Genomic DNA, 17,437 nt, shown 5'->3' on the forward strand with positions numbered 1-17,437 from the left:
TATATGCACGACTTTTGCTGGGCTTGGTAGGGAACACAAGGGTGAGGAAAGTCATTCTTCCCTTCTGGAACTTTGTTATGAATATCTGTATGCTTTACTGTTCCTGCATCTGCTTGGATTATTCCTTCAACTGAAAGTTCTTCCCCTTCTCTTTGCTCATCCAAACCTGGGCTTATCTCTACCTATATTTCTATCAGGACTCCAACAATCACTGTTTTTCACAAAGCACTGTAGCTTCCTCCTCTAAATAGCACTTTTATTTTTCTGTTTCTCTAATGATGCACTTGAACATGTAACACCTTAGGTTGCTTTGCTTTCTGTGTGTGCTAATATTATAATCCCAACCACATTACTAGCTCTTGGACAATAGAGTGAAGTCCATCTGTTAAGAAATCCTTCCCTCCATGCCCATATGTGCTGTACACATAAGAGGTAATCAGCAAATTATAACTTAAACATGAAGGTAAAATGGAAGATTGGGGGCCCCCGAACATGGGCAGATCCTGCTTAGAAAGGCCTGGCTATCGGTACTGGCAATTCAGTCTACAAAGAACTATTGCTAAAGAGTACGAAATGATAGGTAGTGGGCACAAGCAAACAGTGTTAGACAAGCAGAGTAAAATGAGACAATGAATATGAAAGAAGGATATATGCAAAAATAAAAATATCTTAAAGAAAAAAGCTAAGAAGTCAGTAAGAGAAAATGAGAAAGAGCTAGCTAGGTGGTTATCAACTTTTTGAAATAAATTATAAGCACAATTATCAGAACTTGAAAAAAAGGAAAGGACCAATTGGGGGGTGGGGCGGGGGGAAGTTTGGCAGAAAGAGTTTAAAAAGTATTCCAAATTGGCCTGGTGCTCTTTAAATTCCACCAGCTTAATGTTGGGCTGAATTCAATAGCCTGTAGACAGCAAGTCAAATGGCTCTTGCTGCCAAGAGAAGATGATTCTGGGACAGGTAACCAGACAAGGTCCATAGCCGAAGGGCTACATAGTCAGTCCAAACATGACAGAGAGACCTCTATCAGCCAGGGTTTACTCTAATATATGTGAAGTAGACATACATAATACTGAGGAAGCATGGACTGATTTTGCAGTCCCACTGGGACCATATGCTGGCTGTTCTTACCTTGGGTCTAATTTTCATGGAAGATGTTGTTAATCTTTTGTGGCCCAGTTTCTGAGACAAGTTGGGGAAGTCCTTCTGTGTGATTCAGTAATAGCATAGACAAGCATTTCTTGACTAGGGTGGATGATATTCAATCAGAAAACTAGACTGTGTGTGTGTGTGTGTGTTTGAGTGTGTGTGTATGTGGTGGTGGTGGTGATGGCAGCGGCGTTGGTTTTATATATATATATATATTGCCATTGACACTTCTTTAGAGAAGAAGCCAGGCCAGTGAGAAACCAGCTACTGGCCAGAGCTAGGTTCCTCAGTAAAGGAAGGCTAGCTCTTTGGGCTTTCTAGCTTAAGCAACTCTGAGAAGCAGGTTGAGTTCCCTTTATGAAGTATTAGGGGATGGAGTTATACAAGAATCTTGACATTTCACTCTCTTGCCCCATCAGGACTATCCATCACTTGGAGAGTTCAATGGAAATTGTTTTCCACCAACATTAAAAGTTATTTGGGAGCTTTTAAGACACAGCAAATATATTTCTTTAAGAGAAGTTTATTTGCTTGTTTAAGAGAGCGGTACTTTATATATAGTGCTGATATAAACTGGTGCACAGGATCCTCTAAAACTGTTTATATCCACAGTAAAATACATTTTTGTGATACTCATACAACAGAGTTAGTCCAGAGCCAAGGGCTTTGTGAACTCTGCTTATCTCCCAGCCTGTGGCTGTTACTCACTCCTCATCAGGCCTTGGGCCTCCCTGGCTACTGATCCTGGTTTCAGACCCCAGCCTGCTGGTTCCATAGAAAATGCTTTGCCTATTCATTTCTCTAAGATTCCTGGAAACACTGTTTTAGGCAGCTATGGAAGGTCAGACCCATAAGCACAGCTCTGATTAGTGCTCCCTTCTGATTTATCTCAGTCTTTTCTTTTAATATATAGGATTCCTCACCTTATCTGCCTAATATGTACTCTAGTGTTTGGATTCCTTCGTAAGCAAAGACATCTCATTATAGAGATGGGATATTTCTATAATAATTTCATTTCTTTAAAGGATGGTGTAGTCCAGAATTGATACTTGTTACATTCTAGTTGACTTAAAGGTGAATGATTTCAATTACATGGCAGTATAATAAGACAGTTAAAAAACTGCCAACTAGAAATAACCTAGACCAACTTCCTTAGCTACAGATGAGAACACTCAGGAATGGAAAGTGACCCGCCAAGTGTGGAACAACTGGAATTTAAGTCTCCTAGTCCGTGAGCAAATATCTGAAGGGGTGTCATGTGGAGAAATGGTAAGCTTTATTTTTTGCAACCTAAAAGTCAGACTAGAGCCACTGGGTAGAGGTTATAAGGAAACAGAGACAAATTCTGGCTCCCAATAACAAAGAATTAATAACTAGAATTGGAATGAGCTTCTCAAGAAGTAGCTTTCTGTTCATAGACTAATAGGTGCGTTTGAACAGAATGGAGATGGCCACTTGTTAGGGTTCTATGAAGGGATTTCTTGGCTGGAACTGTGATTTTGATGATGCCACTCCTTTATTCCAATTCTGAGAATCTAAGTGTTGCATGGGAAGCACTGTATTCTGGACTTGAAATAATAATGACTTTCATATTCCAAAGTATAAGCAGTTGTAGCCCTTGCACCCCACCCTAGATTACACTACAGCCCCCCTCTGCTGCCTTGAATGAGCCATGTATCTTCAAACCAATCTTCCCCTTCCACCAGGAATAAGAAGGACCCAGGGAGGGGAAAGGGAATGAGAAAAGTTTCACAGGTTTATCAGAGTGCGAATCAAAGGGTAAGTAGAATTTTTAAGAGAAAAACATTAGTATTAAGTGGTGCATTTTTAAGAAAAAAGAGGAAAAGTTGCATTCTCTCTCATTGGTCTATAATCAGAGAGCTTAAGTTGACAATAATAGAGCTAACCTGAGGTATAAAACATAGAAGCAATCAGAAGTTTGCCAAAAAATAAAGCTTTCAGAAAGGTTAAGGCCATGTTGGCTGGGATCCAATTCACAATTCAGTACAAATCTATAAAAGTCTTCTAAGCAAATCTGAGGATCTGAGAGCAACAGTTCTAAAAGGGACTATTCTGGGTGCACGTATCCATTTCCACTCAAATCAATGCAAGTTTTTTATACATGGAGGACACATCACCACAGTTTCAACCCAGGGTCCAGAAGTCTGGCCAATGATCATCACCACAGTTTCAACCCAGGGTCCAGAAGGTCTTTTTGGATACAGAGTGTGTTTCTTATAAGAAAGATGATCTGTGCACAATAGCTTCCACTTAGTTTTCAACCCAGGGTCTAGAAGTCTGGCCAATGATCATCCCTTTAGGAGCTCAAATTCCCTGATTCCCCACATCAAAATATGGTGCAGCCTTCCTCTGAGGCTGGGACACAATGATTGAACTGTGGAATTAAAAGAGGTGTCAGGAAAATGTTTTCTTACTCAAGATAGTCTGCAAAATGGAAAAAAAAAAGTATCTCTTTAGAGATCCCCAGTGAGAGAGAGAGAGAGAGAGAAGAAACAGGATAGAAAGAATATGAAAAAGAAGGCAAGTCACAACAGTTATCGCTGGGAGAAGAGAAGGAGAGGAGAGAGAGAGAAAGGAGGGGCCCATCTGTGAAATACAATGAGAGACAGCTGCTCATTAATAAAAAAGAAAAGTTAAAGGGATGTGAAAACTGGATTCAACAAGTGGCACAAATATGCTCTCAAAGGTACTGGTCTCCTCTTTTATTTCTCTGGAAAAAAACTAAGTGGAAGCTATTGTGCATAGATCATCTTTCTTATAAGAAACACACTCTGTGTCCAAAAAGACCTTACTGACAATCTTGGAATTGGAAGGGACCATTTTTAGAGATAATGGAATATAGAACACATCTTTTAAAAGATAAGGAGGCATTAGTCACTTGTTTGCCATCCTTTAGTAAAAGAGCCTTAATCCAAACCTTCCAATAACTGGGCCATCACCCCTCCTACTGTACTTTGCAACCTTGAAATTAGGAGAGTTGGGACAACCATCGCATCTTGCCTGAAGAGAACAAGGAGAGGGGAAAAGTCGATAAGAAGTTAAACAGCTGTTCATCATTCTTAATACATGGTGACTGACTCCACTAATCAAGTCCTCTCTTCCATGTCCCGCATAGGAGCTAACACATTTTATGTGCTCAGTACATAGTAAGCCTTCAACTGCTTCAAAGTATAACAAGACCTTACACATGTTTCCTAAGCCCCCAGCACCAATGAATTTGTAGATTTATAAATATCATGGTGAACAAGAAATGCTGTCTTGTCATATTCAAGCCAAATAACAGCTGGACTTTAAAAATAAAATTTTGAAGGCATTTGCCTTTTATATTTTTAATTTCTGTTTTCCTGGCTTATGGTTTTGTCATTTGATTTTGATGAGTGTTTAATACACACATGCACAGCTGCCTCTTTGGGTGACCTTTCCCTTGCGGCTTCCATGCTCAGAGCTATGAAGCAGGTCCTCAAGTTGCTTAGTAAGTGATATTGGCATTTTCATGACTGCCAGACATTTTCCTGGGAAGCCCAGCTGGACCAGGCCCTCATCTCCTAGGCTGACGTACGTTAGTCACTTCAGAAGCCTCACAGGAGGATGGGGTGCAAGTGGAAGGAGGGCAGAGTCCCTTAAGATTGCTGTTCTGCATTATTCACAATAACCAAGACATGGAAACCACCTAAGTGTACCTCGATGGATGAACAGACAAAGAAAATGTGATACACACACACTCCTCTTGAAGGCGTTTTTGTAGATGAATATTATTCATCCACAAGAGAAGAAAATCCTGCCGCTTGCAACAACATGCATGGACCTCGAAGACATGCGAAGTGAAACAAATCAGACGGAGAAAGACAAATAATACTGTATGGTCTCAGTTATATGTGGAATCGGAAAAGGAAAAGCTCTGGAACAGAGCAGAGTAGTGGTTTCCAGGGATTAGGGGGAAGGGGAAGGGGAGAGAAGTTGGTCAAAGGGTATAAACTTCTAGTTATAAGATGGATAAGCTCTGGGGAGCTAATGTACAGCATGGAGAGTATAATTAACAATACTGTATTATACACTCGAAAGTTGCTAAGAAAGTAGATCTTAAATTTTCTCATTAAAAAAGAGGCGATCATGGAAGGTGACAGATGTGTTAACTAACCTTGTGGTAATCCTTTCCTAATATACATGTGTACCAAATCATCACATAGTACACATTCAATTTACACAGTGCCATATATCACCATCTGAATAAAGCTGGGAAAAACATTTAAATTGCTGTTCCAAGCCGGAGGAAACATAGACATGATCACACATGGACTGAGAAGAGGTGGCGAGCTAGGCTAGAGCTGCAGAACTCACCTGGCCATTGAGTTCACCTAAACAGCTTTCGCTCTGAATCTCTGGGCAGCACAACCAAGTCTTGATCTTTTTAACACTTTTCTCAATGACAATTATGCCTGTCTGTCTGTCTGTCTGTCTGTCTATACACATTTCCCTTTTAACCTTCTGTCTTCCTTCGCTAGACTTTAAACTCCAAGAGGTCAAGAACATATCTGTTTTGCTTCCCTCGGTTTATCTAATGTCTAGTTCTGACACACAGTAGATGCTTAAGAAATGTTTTGTTTTCCTTCATTTCATTTCGTTTTGTTGAGACCACACACTGATTGAAGGAGTTTATAAGCTGTAGTTATTCTTTCACTACGGTTCCTTCTTACTCTTCCTGTGAAGGGAAATATGAAGGAGCAAAGTAGAGAAAGTATTATGTGTACCTGTTATCTACTCTGACTTGCATACGAACTGTAACTCCAGCAGGCTTTGCAATCAGCTCTTACTTGAACAGATGCCAGGAAATATCCTAAAGTCAGCAGAAGGCTGCTACCCATCCCAGCAGTCCTCACAAAGGCAGTGTGCTTCTGTCGATATTAGAGCCAGTAACTTGACTCCATTCATGAACTCACAGTCCCCCAAAAGCACATGAGGTCTCAATGGCAACTCTGGGCAAGCTTCTGAAGGGAGGTTTTCACACGCTCCTTAAGCTCCTGGGCCACTACAGCCCTTCTACTGTTACACTCATCAGGCATTGCTGCTGTGTGTGACAGGGTAACACGAGAGCTGGTGTATGGCATGACTTGCTATATTTAGGGGAGAGGAAATGGGCCATACTGGGGAAGGTCACAAGGAGTTTGTTCAGAAAAGTGAAGGCACCATGGATTTATCTTATATGCAGGGCATGCCGTATAGCACAGTATTTAGAAGCTTGGGTTCTGGAACCAGGCTGCCTGGGATCGACTCTCAGCAATGCGCTTACTAGCTATGTGACCTACGGCAAGTTACTTAATTACTCTTGTCTTTAATATTCTCATCTGTAAAATGGAAAAGAAATAATAATACCTTCTTTACAGAGTTGTATAAGGTTTACATGAGACAAAATGTGTAAAAAGCTTTGCACATTCTCTTGCATGTAAGTGCTTCAGAAATGTTTGCTAACAAACAACACAACAACAACAAAAAACAAATTAACCAGGAAATTGGTCTGAATCCAGACAATCTGGGTATTAAATGGAATTTCTAAGAATATTTCTATACAATATTGTGCTCTATAATTAAGTTTTTCATTTTTTCCTTTCATAATGGTTAATAACTCCGATCAGGCTTTTTAATTTACCAGGCACATAATATCATCAATTAATTATTAGCATTATTGAGAGGTAACTGACTATATGTATACCCATTATACAGTCAAGAAGCCAAATGAAGAAGGAAGAATGATAGATTAAGAAAACTGTCGGAACGAGGGTAGAGTGATAGAACTCTGCACCTCCTAGTCTATGGAAAAATGAACAGACTGAATATTCCAAAGTGATGAAAAATGCTATTTCATTGTGTATGGTCAAAGATTTAGGTACTCTATGGTACAATCTTGCAACAACATTGAGATGGGCCTGGCCTGAATAAATTGGTTCCCTAGGCCAAGGAACCTCAACCCTCATGAGGAAAAACCTACACTTCTAAGTGCCTATAAAACCTCAATGTCACTGTGCTCTCGGTACACATTCTTCAGGAAAGGCAGCAAGTGTATTTCTGGTTTTAAATCCTCTTTATCCCTTCCCTTCCTCCTCCTCCTAATTTTCCTCCTCCTCCTCCTCTTCTTCCTCTTCCCCTTCCTCTTCCCTTTCCTTGCCCCCACCCCCACACACACAACAATCAGAATTTAACACCTTGTCCCCAGGACTATCATTAACCATTAGTCTCTCCTACTCGTATAAAAAAAAAAATCTGCTTTTTGAATACTCTGTGAAGTGCTTCCTAAAGCCTGTAATTGGTCATCTTTAAGTGTTCATGCCAGGGATTTCTGAACTGCCTGGGACGGCCCCAAGCTATCACCAGAAGTCATGTCCAGTTCAGATGAGGCTATGAAATGTCTCCGCGTGTTTTCGAGGGATTAGGGTCCTGGAAGAAATTCTGCCGGTAAAAGCGATAATAGTAAGATTCTTGTCCTCAAGCTAAAGAAGAACTTTAGCAGGGACCCAAGATGGGCAAAGTATTGTGTTACTCTGAAGAGAACAAATTAATCTTCCCTGACTGGTGGGAGGGATTCTGCCAAAGGAACAGCTAACGGGAAAACCAGTCCTTACTCTGTGATGACACAGTAAATAACCAGGCAACATTACTACTGAAGTGCTGACCCAACTCATAAATTGTACCCAGCCTCTGGAGAGCAATTTCTGCTGATTTGCTGCTTGTGCATTTAAAACAAACAAACAAAAAGGGACAAGGAGTGGACAGGCATTGACATTGCTGTGGATAAACCCACTGAGAGTGAAGCTGGTCTTTCTATCCAGACTTTCACAAGAATTTAGTAATGGATAGTGCTTGGGCACAGGCCGAGCAATTATTAATTTTACACTAAATCTGCTGCAAACCATCACTGAGTTCCCAAAAAGGTTTGATTGCACCTGGGACTTACTTGATTCAGGGTTAAAAAATCCTCCTTTGTAGGTTAGCCCTTTTTTTTAAACGAGTATGCAATGACGTGGATGAAACACAGAATTCTGTTATTCATGGGAACGCAGAGGGTCATTTTATTTAAAAACTTTGAAATGGCACCTTGAAGCACGTGAATTGCTACGTGTTCGGTAATATAGGATCTAGCTACATCTCAACGTCCTCAACTATAATATATAATGAAGGCTAAAAGTTCCTCTGCTTTGCCAAAAAAAAAAAAAAATCCCAGCTGGTACTCCTGAGAAAGACTGTATAATCCTATAACTAACTCAGATGCACCTTCACAAACGCCCGGAGCAGCAGAAAAGAGCTACGGAAAAGCCACTCACCCTCTGCATCTTCTGGCCGAGTAAGATCGATGACACCTGGGCCCAGCTTTCCATCTTCACTTGACTTTCCTGTTAACTGGGGCCCCAAATTCTCAAAGCGTGTTCTTTCCTAGAGGAAAGAATAATCAGAGGCTTATTCTAGCTTCCGAAGCAGCCACTTTTTCCTTCCAGTTTCTATCTTGCTTAGCGGGCAAAACTTGGATTTACAAACATCATTTCTGACCAACTGGGGATCAGAAAATCTTTCAGGAAGATTCCACTAAAGCCTGGTGGTGGCACTGAGAGCGCTGACAGCGTCTAAAGCACAGTACCTGTAAGGAAAGGAAACCTGTGCCGGGAAGCCTGCCGGGCGGCACTGCGCATCTTCTCTCAGTGGGATTTGCTCCAGTAATCTAAAAGGAATGCAATTGAAAGGTTTGAGCCCAAAGTGCAAAACTTGAAAGAGCAATTCCCGTGAAAATACACTGCTAGTTAACGGGAGAGGAATTGTCTCATTTGGAGATCGCAGTTTGCATTGGTATTCCTGGGAAAATACAAATCGGAGTTTTAGGCAGGAGGATTTCAAAAACAAATGTTTCAGAGCGGGCAGACGAGATGATGGCATTGATGCTATTATTTTGCCTAGGAGTTTCAACTGTAACTTCTGGGGAAGTAAAAAGAAGATTACTCCTAGCCAGCCATGGAGTCAGGAAATTTAAATATCTGTGCCGTTACAGGAGGGAAACTCAAACACGTTTGCCTTATTAGCCAGCTCCTCTAGGACAGGGAGCCTGAAATATCACAGTGAACTCTCCCTCTGCAGCTCTCCGGATCAGTGGCAGAGGGCTCACTGACCATCACTAATACGGTGTTCTTGTCTGCAAAAACAGAGCACGTGTCCCCTTCTCGCCTCCTTGCTACTCTCCAGACTCAAACTTGGCTTTGTGTTGTGCTTATGAATGAATGAAACCTTGTTGTTCATTACTATGAAACAATATTAAATGTCATGTCAGCTTGAATTTACAGACATGAAATAGCAGCTTCCAGCTCCGGGAATGGTTTCTGCATGTTATACTTAATGCATTATGCAGCAGTAGAGTGCTGATTGCTGTTCAGTCTATTGTTCAATGACCTAGTTCTGTACTGAGCATGTTCGGCATTAGATGGAAACACTCAGAGTGTTCTCTTCTGTAAGATGTTTAGAAACTTGGAAATATTCTTAAAGAGCAAACATACAATTACTTGATAGAGGCTGTGTCTCATTTGTACAGCCTCACTACATTTGTGCTTTCTAATATGATTATTTTTGAATATCATTATATTTCTATAATTAATTCCCATCAGTCAAATTGTGCAGGAAGTCTTCCAGTTCCCCTTCATCATGGAATATCTTGAAATCTGTGTTGGAAGAAAACGCAGCATAAACCTTGCTTTAATCTAGCACCAACTCTATGAAAGATATGCAACAAAATTGTAATCTTGAGTTTCCCCCACTGGGCAATCCTAACTAGTTACACTAGTGGGATATGGGGAAACCTCCGAAGTACCACACTTATAAAAATCAGAATGGAAAATAAAAAGCAAATTAGGCACAGTTCCCCAATATTTTCTCATGTGAAAATACCGCTGCACGAGAACAAATTAACCCAGATGCAGGCCTCAACAAAAAGCAACCACAAGCCATGTGGGAGTTTCACACATTGTCGGGGGGGCGGGGGGGGGGGGCGGGGAGGAGGGGGGAGGACAGCTGCTTTTAATCAGCCAATTTCTATTTTTGAGTAGCACTTTCGGTTGTCATGATGTAAAGAAAAAGAATTAAAGTGAAGATGAGTAGTACCAGGGAAAGCAAAATATTCAACCTTTGTTTTATCACATTGTTTCGCATTTCAAATATTTGCATGTGAATGCTCTCCCTATGTTAAATGCAAAAGGAGTTTTGATGTGACACCTGCAATCTTCTTGGAAGAACAACCTTTAACTGTATTTTCATGGGGGGAAAACAACTTTCTCTGAAAATCAACAGACCGTGCTACCTATCAATATGCATATTTCAAGTATCTTTCTAGTCATTCATTCTCTTTGATTTTACCGGAAAATATTCTCAGTAAAAAAAAAATAAAGTTCCTGAAAGAATATCAATATTTTGACAAGGAAGGAGAAGAGGGAAAATTACATGCCATGGTTTGTAAAATCCTAAGACAACAAAGCTTACATGATGATAATATCTTTTCTTTTACAAAAAATGAAGTGCACTCACAATTCAGTATTATCAGCTTGCTTTTAATCATAACAAAAAACATTCGGAACATTCAACAACACATTCACAGTGCCTTTGAAGTCATACATTTTTCTGACTTCATTGAAAAAAAACATTCTTCTGCAGAGCTACTTTCCTTATAAAATATCAATATTTTGACAGAGTAGAAGTCAAGGAAGAATATCCCATGAAACACTCGTTAAACAGGCAGAAAATAAATCAATGGTAAAAATTGTTTTGGGCAGTGGGCTGCATTTTATAGTTGGTAATATTAAGCACTTGTGTTTGAGATTAAAGAAGGACCCTGCAAAGCCATGCCCTTTCATATAAATTTCTACCTAGTCTCCCAGAAGATTTCCTTCTTCAAAGAATAGCTCAGAATATTTATTTGCCAGCCACATAACCATAAGATAAGAGGGCCTGATGTCTACAAGTTAGCTCCTGTCAGCTGGGCCAAGCAAAGATTTTACCAGTAAGGTTGAACATGAGCCTAGTAAATACAGGATGTGTACATGGGCACAGAGATGAGTTCAGAGATACTTCAGTTCCAACAGGCTTCAACTTCTGGCCATGAAGTGCCAATGGGTATGCCCCTATATCAAACAGATAAAGATTTGTGGGTGGTAAGTTCTTAACTCCAAATTTTGCCCACGCACTTGAACTAGCTCTCACAACATACATGTCGTCCAAATAAGATACTTTGGAGAAGTAAGCAAAAGAGTTCAGTGCTAATTTAATCTCAACTCCCCCAGGAAAATCCCCCAATCTTCATGTTGACGGTGAAATGTGCATTTTACATGCAACGATGTGATCAGACCCTTACTTATGCATTGTCAGTCACAAAACATGCAGGCAACATTAAAGTTACTGAAAAAAATTAAAGTCAGCTCTGCTGTGTTGTAGGGACTGTTGGCTCTCTAAGTGCTTTGAAATTATGATGTATGAGGTAGATGTTGCATATTAAATAAAGATATTTCAATGATAAAGCCCCCTTTAGTGAGAGCTGATGAATGTTAAATGTTACAAGCCACAAGACGGTGGCATCCATCATCTTCACATATTATCAGAGTCAATGACGGGGCAGCCTCACTGGTGACAGATAGACTGCTGCATTATTATCCCTTCTTTCTAGAGTCACTGCACAAACCATTCAAGTCTTCAAGCATTATTTTTAACTTTGCATTAAATTAGCAACTTTTCTCTCCCTACCATGGCAAGATTGATCAATTTTGTTTTTGCATTGGTGGAGAAAGAGAATGGATCTGGGGTAACGCAAAGAACAGAGGCTTGTTTCCATCCAGGAAAAAAAAATCAACTTCCCCTTACTGGCAACAAATGTAAAATTGTGATATGGGGAAAGAACAGCAATGAAACAGTAAGCACACAATAATGGCTTTTCTTTGCACTTAGATAAAAGCTGAATTTTTGATGCGCACAGTATATTTTAATAAAATTTTATATACTATGTTTTATACACTTATTGGCTATTCCATAATAATGTGTGTGCTAACAGTAAAATTGCTCTTAAATTTATGTGTGTTATTTATACGTTCCCCCGTAACAATGCTTTTTGTTGTAAAAAATATTCTGTTTATTAATGTAACTTTACAACCACTGCATCCAAGATCCGTGGTAAATTAATGACATTTTTATTATTTTATAGTGTCATTAAATTTTTACTGATCACTCCATCAAACAGAGGCAGTAAAGGCCATAATGTAAACTGGGACACTTAGATCAGGCAGCAGGAAGACATTCCATATAGTCTGAAGAAAACTGCTAGCAATAAATGATATTTATACCATCTTTAAGCATGTTAGAATACTTGGATAAGTTTGGCAAAACTGTTTCAGTAGTAGAGTGGATTGTGTACTTAAATAACAGTTTGCTTGCCAGCAAGACAAGACTTTTTCAAACCATATGTGAGGTGACTGAGTGCAGCCCTCTCCTAGAAAACAACACGCGAGATGTATGATGCCCCGGGCACCCTCCCCTCGGGGTTACCAAGACTGACCAGCACACACCATACCTCAAATCACTTCCACACAGTCTCCTCTGCTACAAAACGAAGTGGAAATTGGTAAGTGCTGAGAGAAGCGCTTTGTTTGTTGCCTTACAAACAAATATATTTCATTTGACAAGTAGACATAGCTGGACAATGATGTGATATATTTTATTCCCATGGTCCAGGTGAGAGGTACTTTACCAACCTGTATTCAAAGCTCGTTTCTAAAGAATGTCTGAATGTGAGCTCATTCATAGCAGCCACAGAACATACACCTAAGGGGCCATTACCTGCATTGCAGTTACAATGGGCAAAAAATAATTATCTCACGTTACTTTCACATATGAAATACATTATATTAGTATACTCTATACTGACTCTCAATTATTCTGTTTAGAGAATGTTTGTATATATATTTTATGCAAATATTTTATAATATTTTATATAAATGTATATATATATTTCTATATGTAGACAATAGTAATTAGAACATTTTGTGCTCATGTAATCACCAATTTAGGCCCACCTCTTACTAAGTAAATAAGATTTTGTTGTTATATCCTAAAACACATTATTTAAATATTGAAGACTTTAAAATTTTTTTTCGAATATGTAATCATAAGGAATTTTGTAGGGAAAGTTAATACTGCAGCGCCACCAGTCATGTCCTTACATATTCCTGAAGCAGAGTTTTCTGAGAGAAATAACAAATTCTTGCATCATGAATAGGGATTCTCTAAGGCCAGCACGATGTCCTGAGATATTATCTGTCCTCAAAATTTCAGCTTTGTCGAAGTTGTTGAGTGCTCCCCAAAGAAGCCTTGTCACCTCATTCCAGCTCCAAGCCTTAGTGTCTCTCCAACTCGGGGAATCTTCCCTAACTAAAAGTGAAGACTTCCCTGCAAAAGCAGCATTACCCTTACACAACCTGCCTTCCTGCCCTCTGTTCACATCGATACCAACTGGTCGGCACTATTTGCCTCACTGCATTCTTTGCCCCTCCATGCTCGGTCCATCGTCCAGGCTTGCTGATTCTTCTCTCACAGAGTCTCTTGCACGGGTCCCTTCTCTCCCTCCATCCCTCCCATCATCACTAACTGCCCCTGCATTCACACCCACACTCCTAGATCGCTGCCCGTTGTCACCTCCTTTCTGGGTGCTGGGTGCTTTCTGCCTGTGCCTGACACTGCCTTCTCAGTCTATCTATGCGCACTCCTCACAGGGCTCCACTTCAGAGCTCCGATTTCAAACATTCATGGCTTCCTGCTTTCTGTTGCATTCCATTCAAGCTCCTCGACCTGGTTTTCAAGTCTGTCACACGCTGTCCCCTACACATCTTTTAAAACTCTGTTTCCTACAACTCTCCCATCACACATCCTCTGCTCCGGGTGGGCAAGAGTGAGCCTTCCCCTAACACACCTGCTTTTTCTTCCTCACTGCTGCTAGGATAAGTTTCCTGCTCTCTTCTTCCTTGCCAAATTCGATTCACTTTGAAAAGCCCAAGCTGTCTGTGAACTCTACAACCTCTCTGAGCTACCTGCTTTCTGATATACAAAAATTCTTAGTCTTCCCTTCATAATTGGCCCCTAGTTGTATACTATCTTAAGAAATGGAGCTTTGGTTCACATGTACCTACAAGTCTCCTCCCAAAACATCAGAAGGTTTTTCAAACCAGGGGTTTGTCTTACACTTTTTCTATATATCTTACACAGCATTTAGTATTAGTGCCCCTAAATACTTACAGGTTTTACAAGGCCACATAATCGATTTACCCACATAAATCAAAAACACGCTGTGCAGGTGAGTGTCCCAAAGAAGCAAGTGTGCGATAGAGGGTTTAGACTCACCATTCCACTTCTGGGGATGTCTCTTTGGTCAATAATAATCAAAACAAGGAAATCCAAAAAAAAAATCTTAAATATTTTATAAAAAGAGAAACAAGCAATGTCAAAAGAACACAATAGAAGAAGACAATGTGATGATATAACTTACTAGGAAAAAGAGGTTTTTGAGTCTGACTTAGAATTTCTGCAATTTGGCACTTGTATCTTTGCAAAGTCTTTGCAAACTATAGCAAAAGAAGACACAATACACCACAAATGCTTGACTGAAAAAGCAGTGAACATTTCTAAATAAAAAGGTCTCTCTCTCTCTCTGTCTCTCTCTCTCTCTCTCTCTCTTTTAAGCAGGACAATGCTAAGGATAATGTTGAGAGAAAGAGATTCTGTATCTTATTCTAAGAGGCTTGTTCTAATTCCTCTGGACATATCTGGCCATGATGTGATGATTCTCAAGAACCACTACTTAAGCACATATATGGTTTCCTTTTTGATTTGACAAACCCTATCACTTTACTAGCCTTTATTTTATATCCTTTATTATACATTTTAGGAATTTAATGAAGGATCAAAACTGTAGGCTTTACATTAGAAAGTAACTGCATATATTTTGAAAAAGGTGATTCTTGTCAGGAGTAAGGAGTTACTTTGGAGGTCCTGGGATTTACTTTCATAGTGATATTTTTCATGGTCATAGAGCCAGTAATCATAATAAAGACTCCGGAGGAGAGAAATGAGGGTTATTATTGAACTTCATTGTTAAATGACATTTTGTCAGCTAAAACTGCTAAATTGTCTAGCCTTTAATATACCCCTAACATCAAAATTGTGCCAGGACTCATGAATTAGTTAAGGCCTAATTTTCCCAAATGGGTTTGTCCGCATAGCACAAATACATGTATTGGAGGGGAGGAAGGAAAGAGGGTCACTTACTGATCATATACTATGTGTAAGGCTCAGTCCAATGAATATTTTCTTTAATCCCTACACCAATACTACAAGGAAAATATTACTGTTACTATCAGTTTTACAAGAGAAAAAGGTGAGGCTCAGAAAGATTTTTTTTTCAGAAAGATGTTTTTCTGTTTTAAGTCACTTAACCAAAATTTAGGTCGGTATTTGTGCTGAGGTGAATTTAGGATCATAACTCTGCAACTTAATTACCATGTGATCTCTCTGAGCCTGTTTTCTCATTTGTAAAATAAAATAGAAAATGCTCACGCCGCTGGGTTGTGATGATGAAATAGAGATTATATGTGTGAGTGCTTAGCAAAAATAAGGCAACTCATAAAATACCCACTTATGTTAAAGATATTATTTAGTGTTTGCTAAAGGTTTCGAAGCTAAACACTAATGAAGACAGTGTCCTGATCTAAAGGCCAATATCCATTCCCCTGTATCAACAACGCAACTATATAAACAAAACTGCTTTCCTTTTTGTCTTGGTTGCTAAGCACCTCAGAACTAAATTTAAATCTCAACCTTAGTAACCATGTAGTACCTGGATCTTGTTATTCTGTACTTAAAAGCCTTCAGTACTCCCCGCCATCTGCATAAGGAGAACCAAACTTCCTTGTATAGCTTGTACAACCTTTTAAGATCTGGCTCCTGTTCTCATCAGTTTTATGTCCTACGCATTCCAGTTTATATTATCTGTTCCAGTAAGATAGAACTTCTTAGAGTTTTCTGAACAACAGAATTGTGATATTGTATGGCCTTATATATCTGCATATGCCATTTCTTCATTCTGGAATGCCCTTTCTTTACTGATGACATCATAATTGGTCCTCTCTAGGCTGTATTACAGCATTTCTTCTGGGCAAACTCCTTTGTTGACTTCCTCCCACCAGCCCCACACAGAAATGATCACTCCCTCTTTTTTCCATCACCACGCCATGCTTATAGAAAAGGATGCTACAAACATTGGTTATAGGTCTGTTTATGTGTCTCCTCAGCTTACTCCTTTAAGGTGTGGTGTCTATCTATTACTATCTTTACATCATGAGTGGCTGATAATCCTGATAATCCTGATAACAGTATTTCCCTCTCTTATTTTAATTTTACTTTTAAATAAAATTAAATTAATTTTCAGATCTTTTTTAAACAGCAAGATATAGATGTTTAGAAGCTGGATAAAAGCAAAGGAAGGTGTGTATATCAGTTGGACAATACAGTGATCTGATCAGGGTTGGCCTGGCACTGAGATACAGGAAGTTTGCCTAATTATTATTATTCAAAAGGGCTCTATAAGAATCTTTCCTAAATTCTCAACCACCACCACAACCTTCGAATATTCTTCTTACACATTCTTACATTACATTGTTTAGCAATACATCATTAACAATTCATTCTTTGAGTTAGTCAATAATGCCAATATTTTGTGAAAGGGCAATAGAATAAACTGTTAAACAAATTCATACTAATTTCAGTTTAATTCTTCTAGAGAAATAAGAATATCTGTAGAGAAAATTAGGCAGATGAAACCACGTGAACAGAGTTATAAAGCATTTGGTCAAGGGAGTTCCTTAGGTACTGTAATCCCAAAGAATATAGCTTCACAAGAGTTTGAGAACACCCAAACTAAGCAAATATGGCTGTTAGGGACTGAGCCGTGTCCTCTTAAAATTCACATGTTGAAACCCTAATCCCTAGCACCTCAGAATGTGACTCTTTTTTGGAGATAGAGACTGTAAGGAGGTGATTAAATTAAAATGAGGCCTTCAGGTTGGGCTCCAATCCAATCTTACTGGTGTCCTTAAGGGGAGGAGATAAGGACATGCAGAGAGACATTAGAAATGTGTGCTCACAGAGGAAAGACCATGTGAGGACACAGCGAAAAGGCAGTCATTTGCAAGCCAAGGAAAAAGGCCTCAGGAGA

The 17,437-nt window shown here is 39.5% G+C and overlaps 1 protein-coding gene across 17 annotated transcripts in view; it reads right to left on the reverse strand.

The window, feature by feature from the left end:
* SOX6 (SRY-box transcription factor 6) overlaps window positions 1-17,437 on the reverse strand; it is a 398,531-nt gene that overhangs the window by 37,880 nt on the left and 343,214 nt on the right. For 9 of the 17 annotated variants that reach the window (XM_042959663.1, XM_042959665.1, XM_042959658.1 and 6 more), the window contains 2 exons: window positions 8,792-8,872; window positions 8,481-8,589 (listed from right to left, as the gene is read on the reverse strand). In XM_042959663.1, the coding sequence (XP_042815597.1) occupies window positions 8,481-8,589; window positions 8,792-8,872 (190 nt within the window). The remainder of the gene's footprint in view (window positions 1-8,480; window positions 8,590-8,791; window positions 8,873-17,437) is intronic. The other 8 variants (XM_042959670.1, XM_042959669.1, XM_042959667.1 and 5 more) reach the window with 1 other exon arrangement.

This window comes from Panthera tigris, chromosome D1 (genome assembly GCF_018350195.1).
Source record: "Panthera tigris isolate Pti1 chromosome D1, P.tigris_Pti1_mat1.1, whole genome shotgun sequence".
NCBI lineage: Eukaryota > Metazoa > Chordata > Mammalia > Carnivora > Felidae > Panthera > Panthera tigris.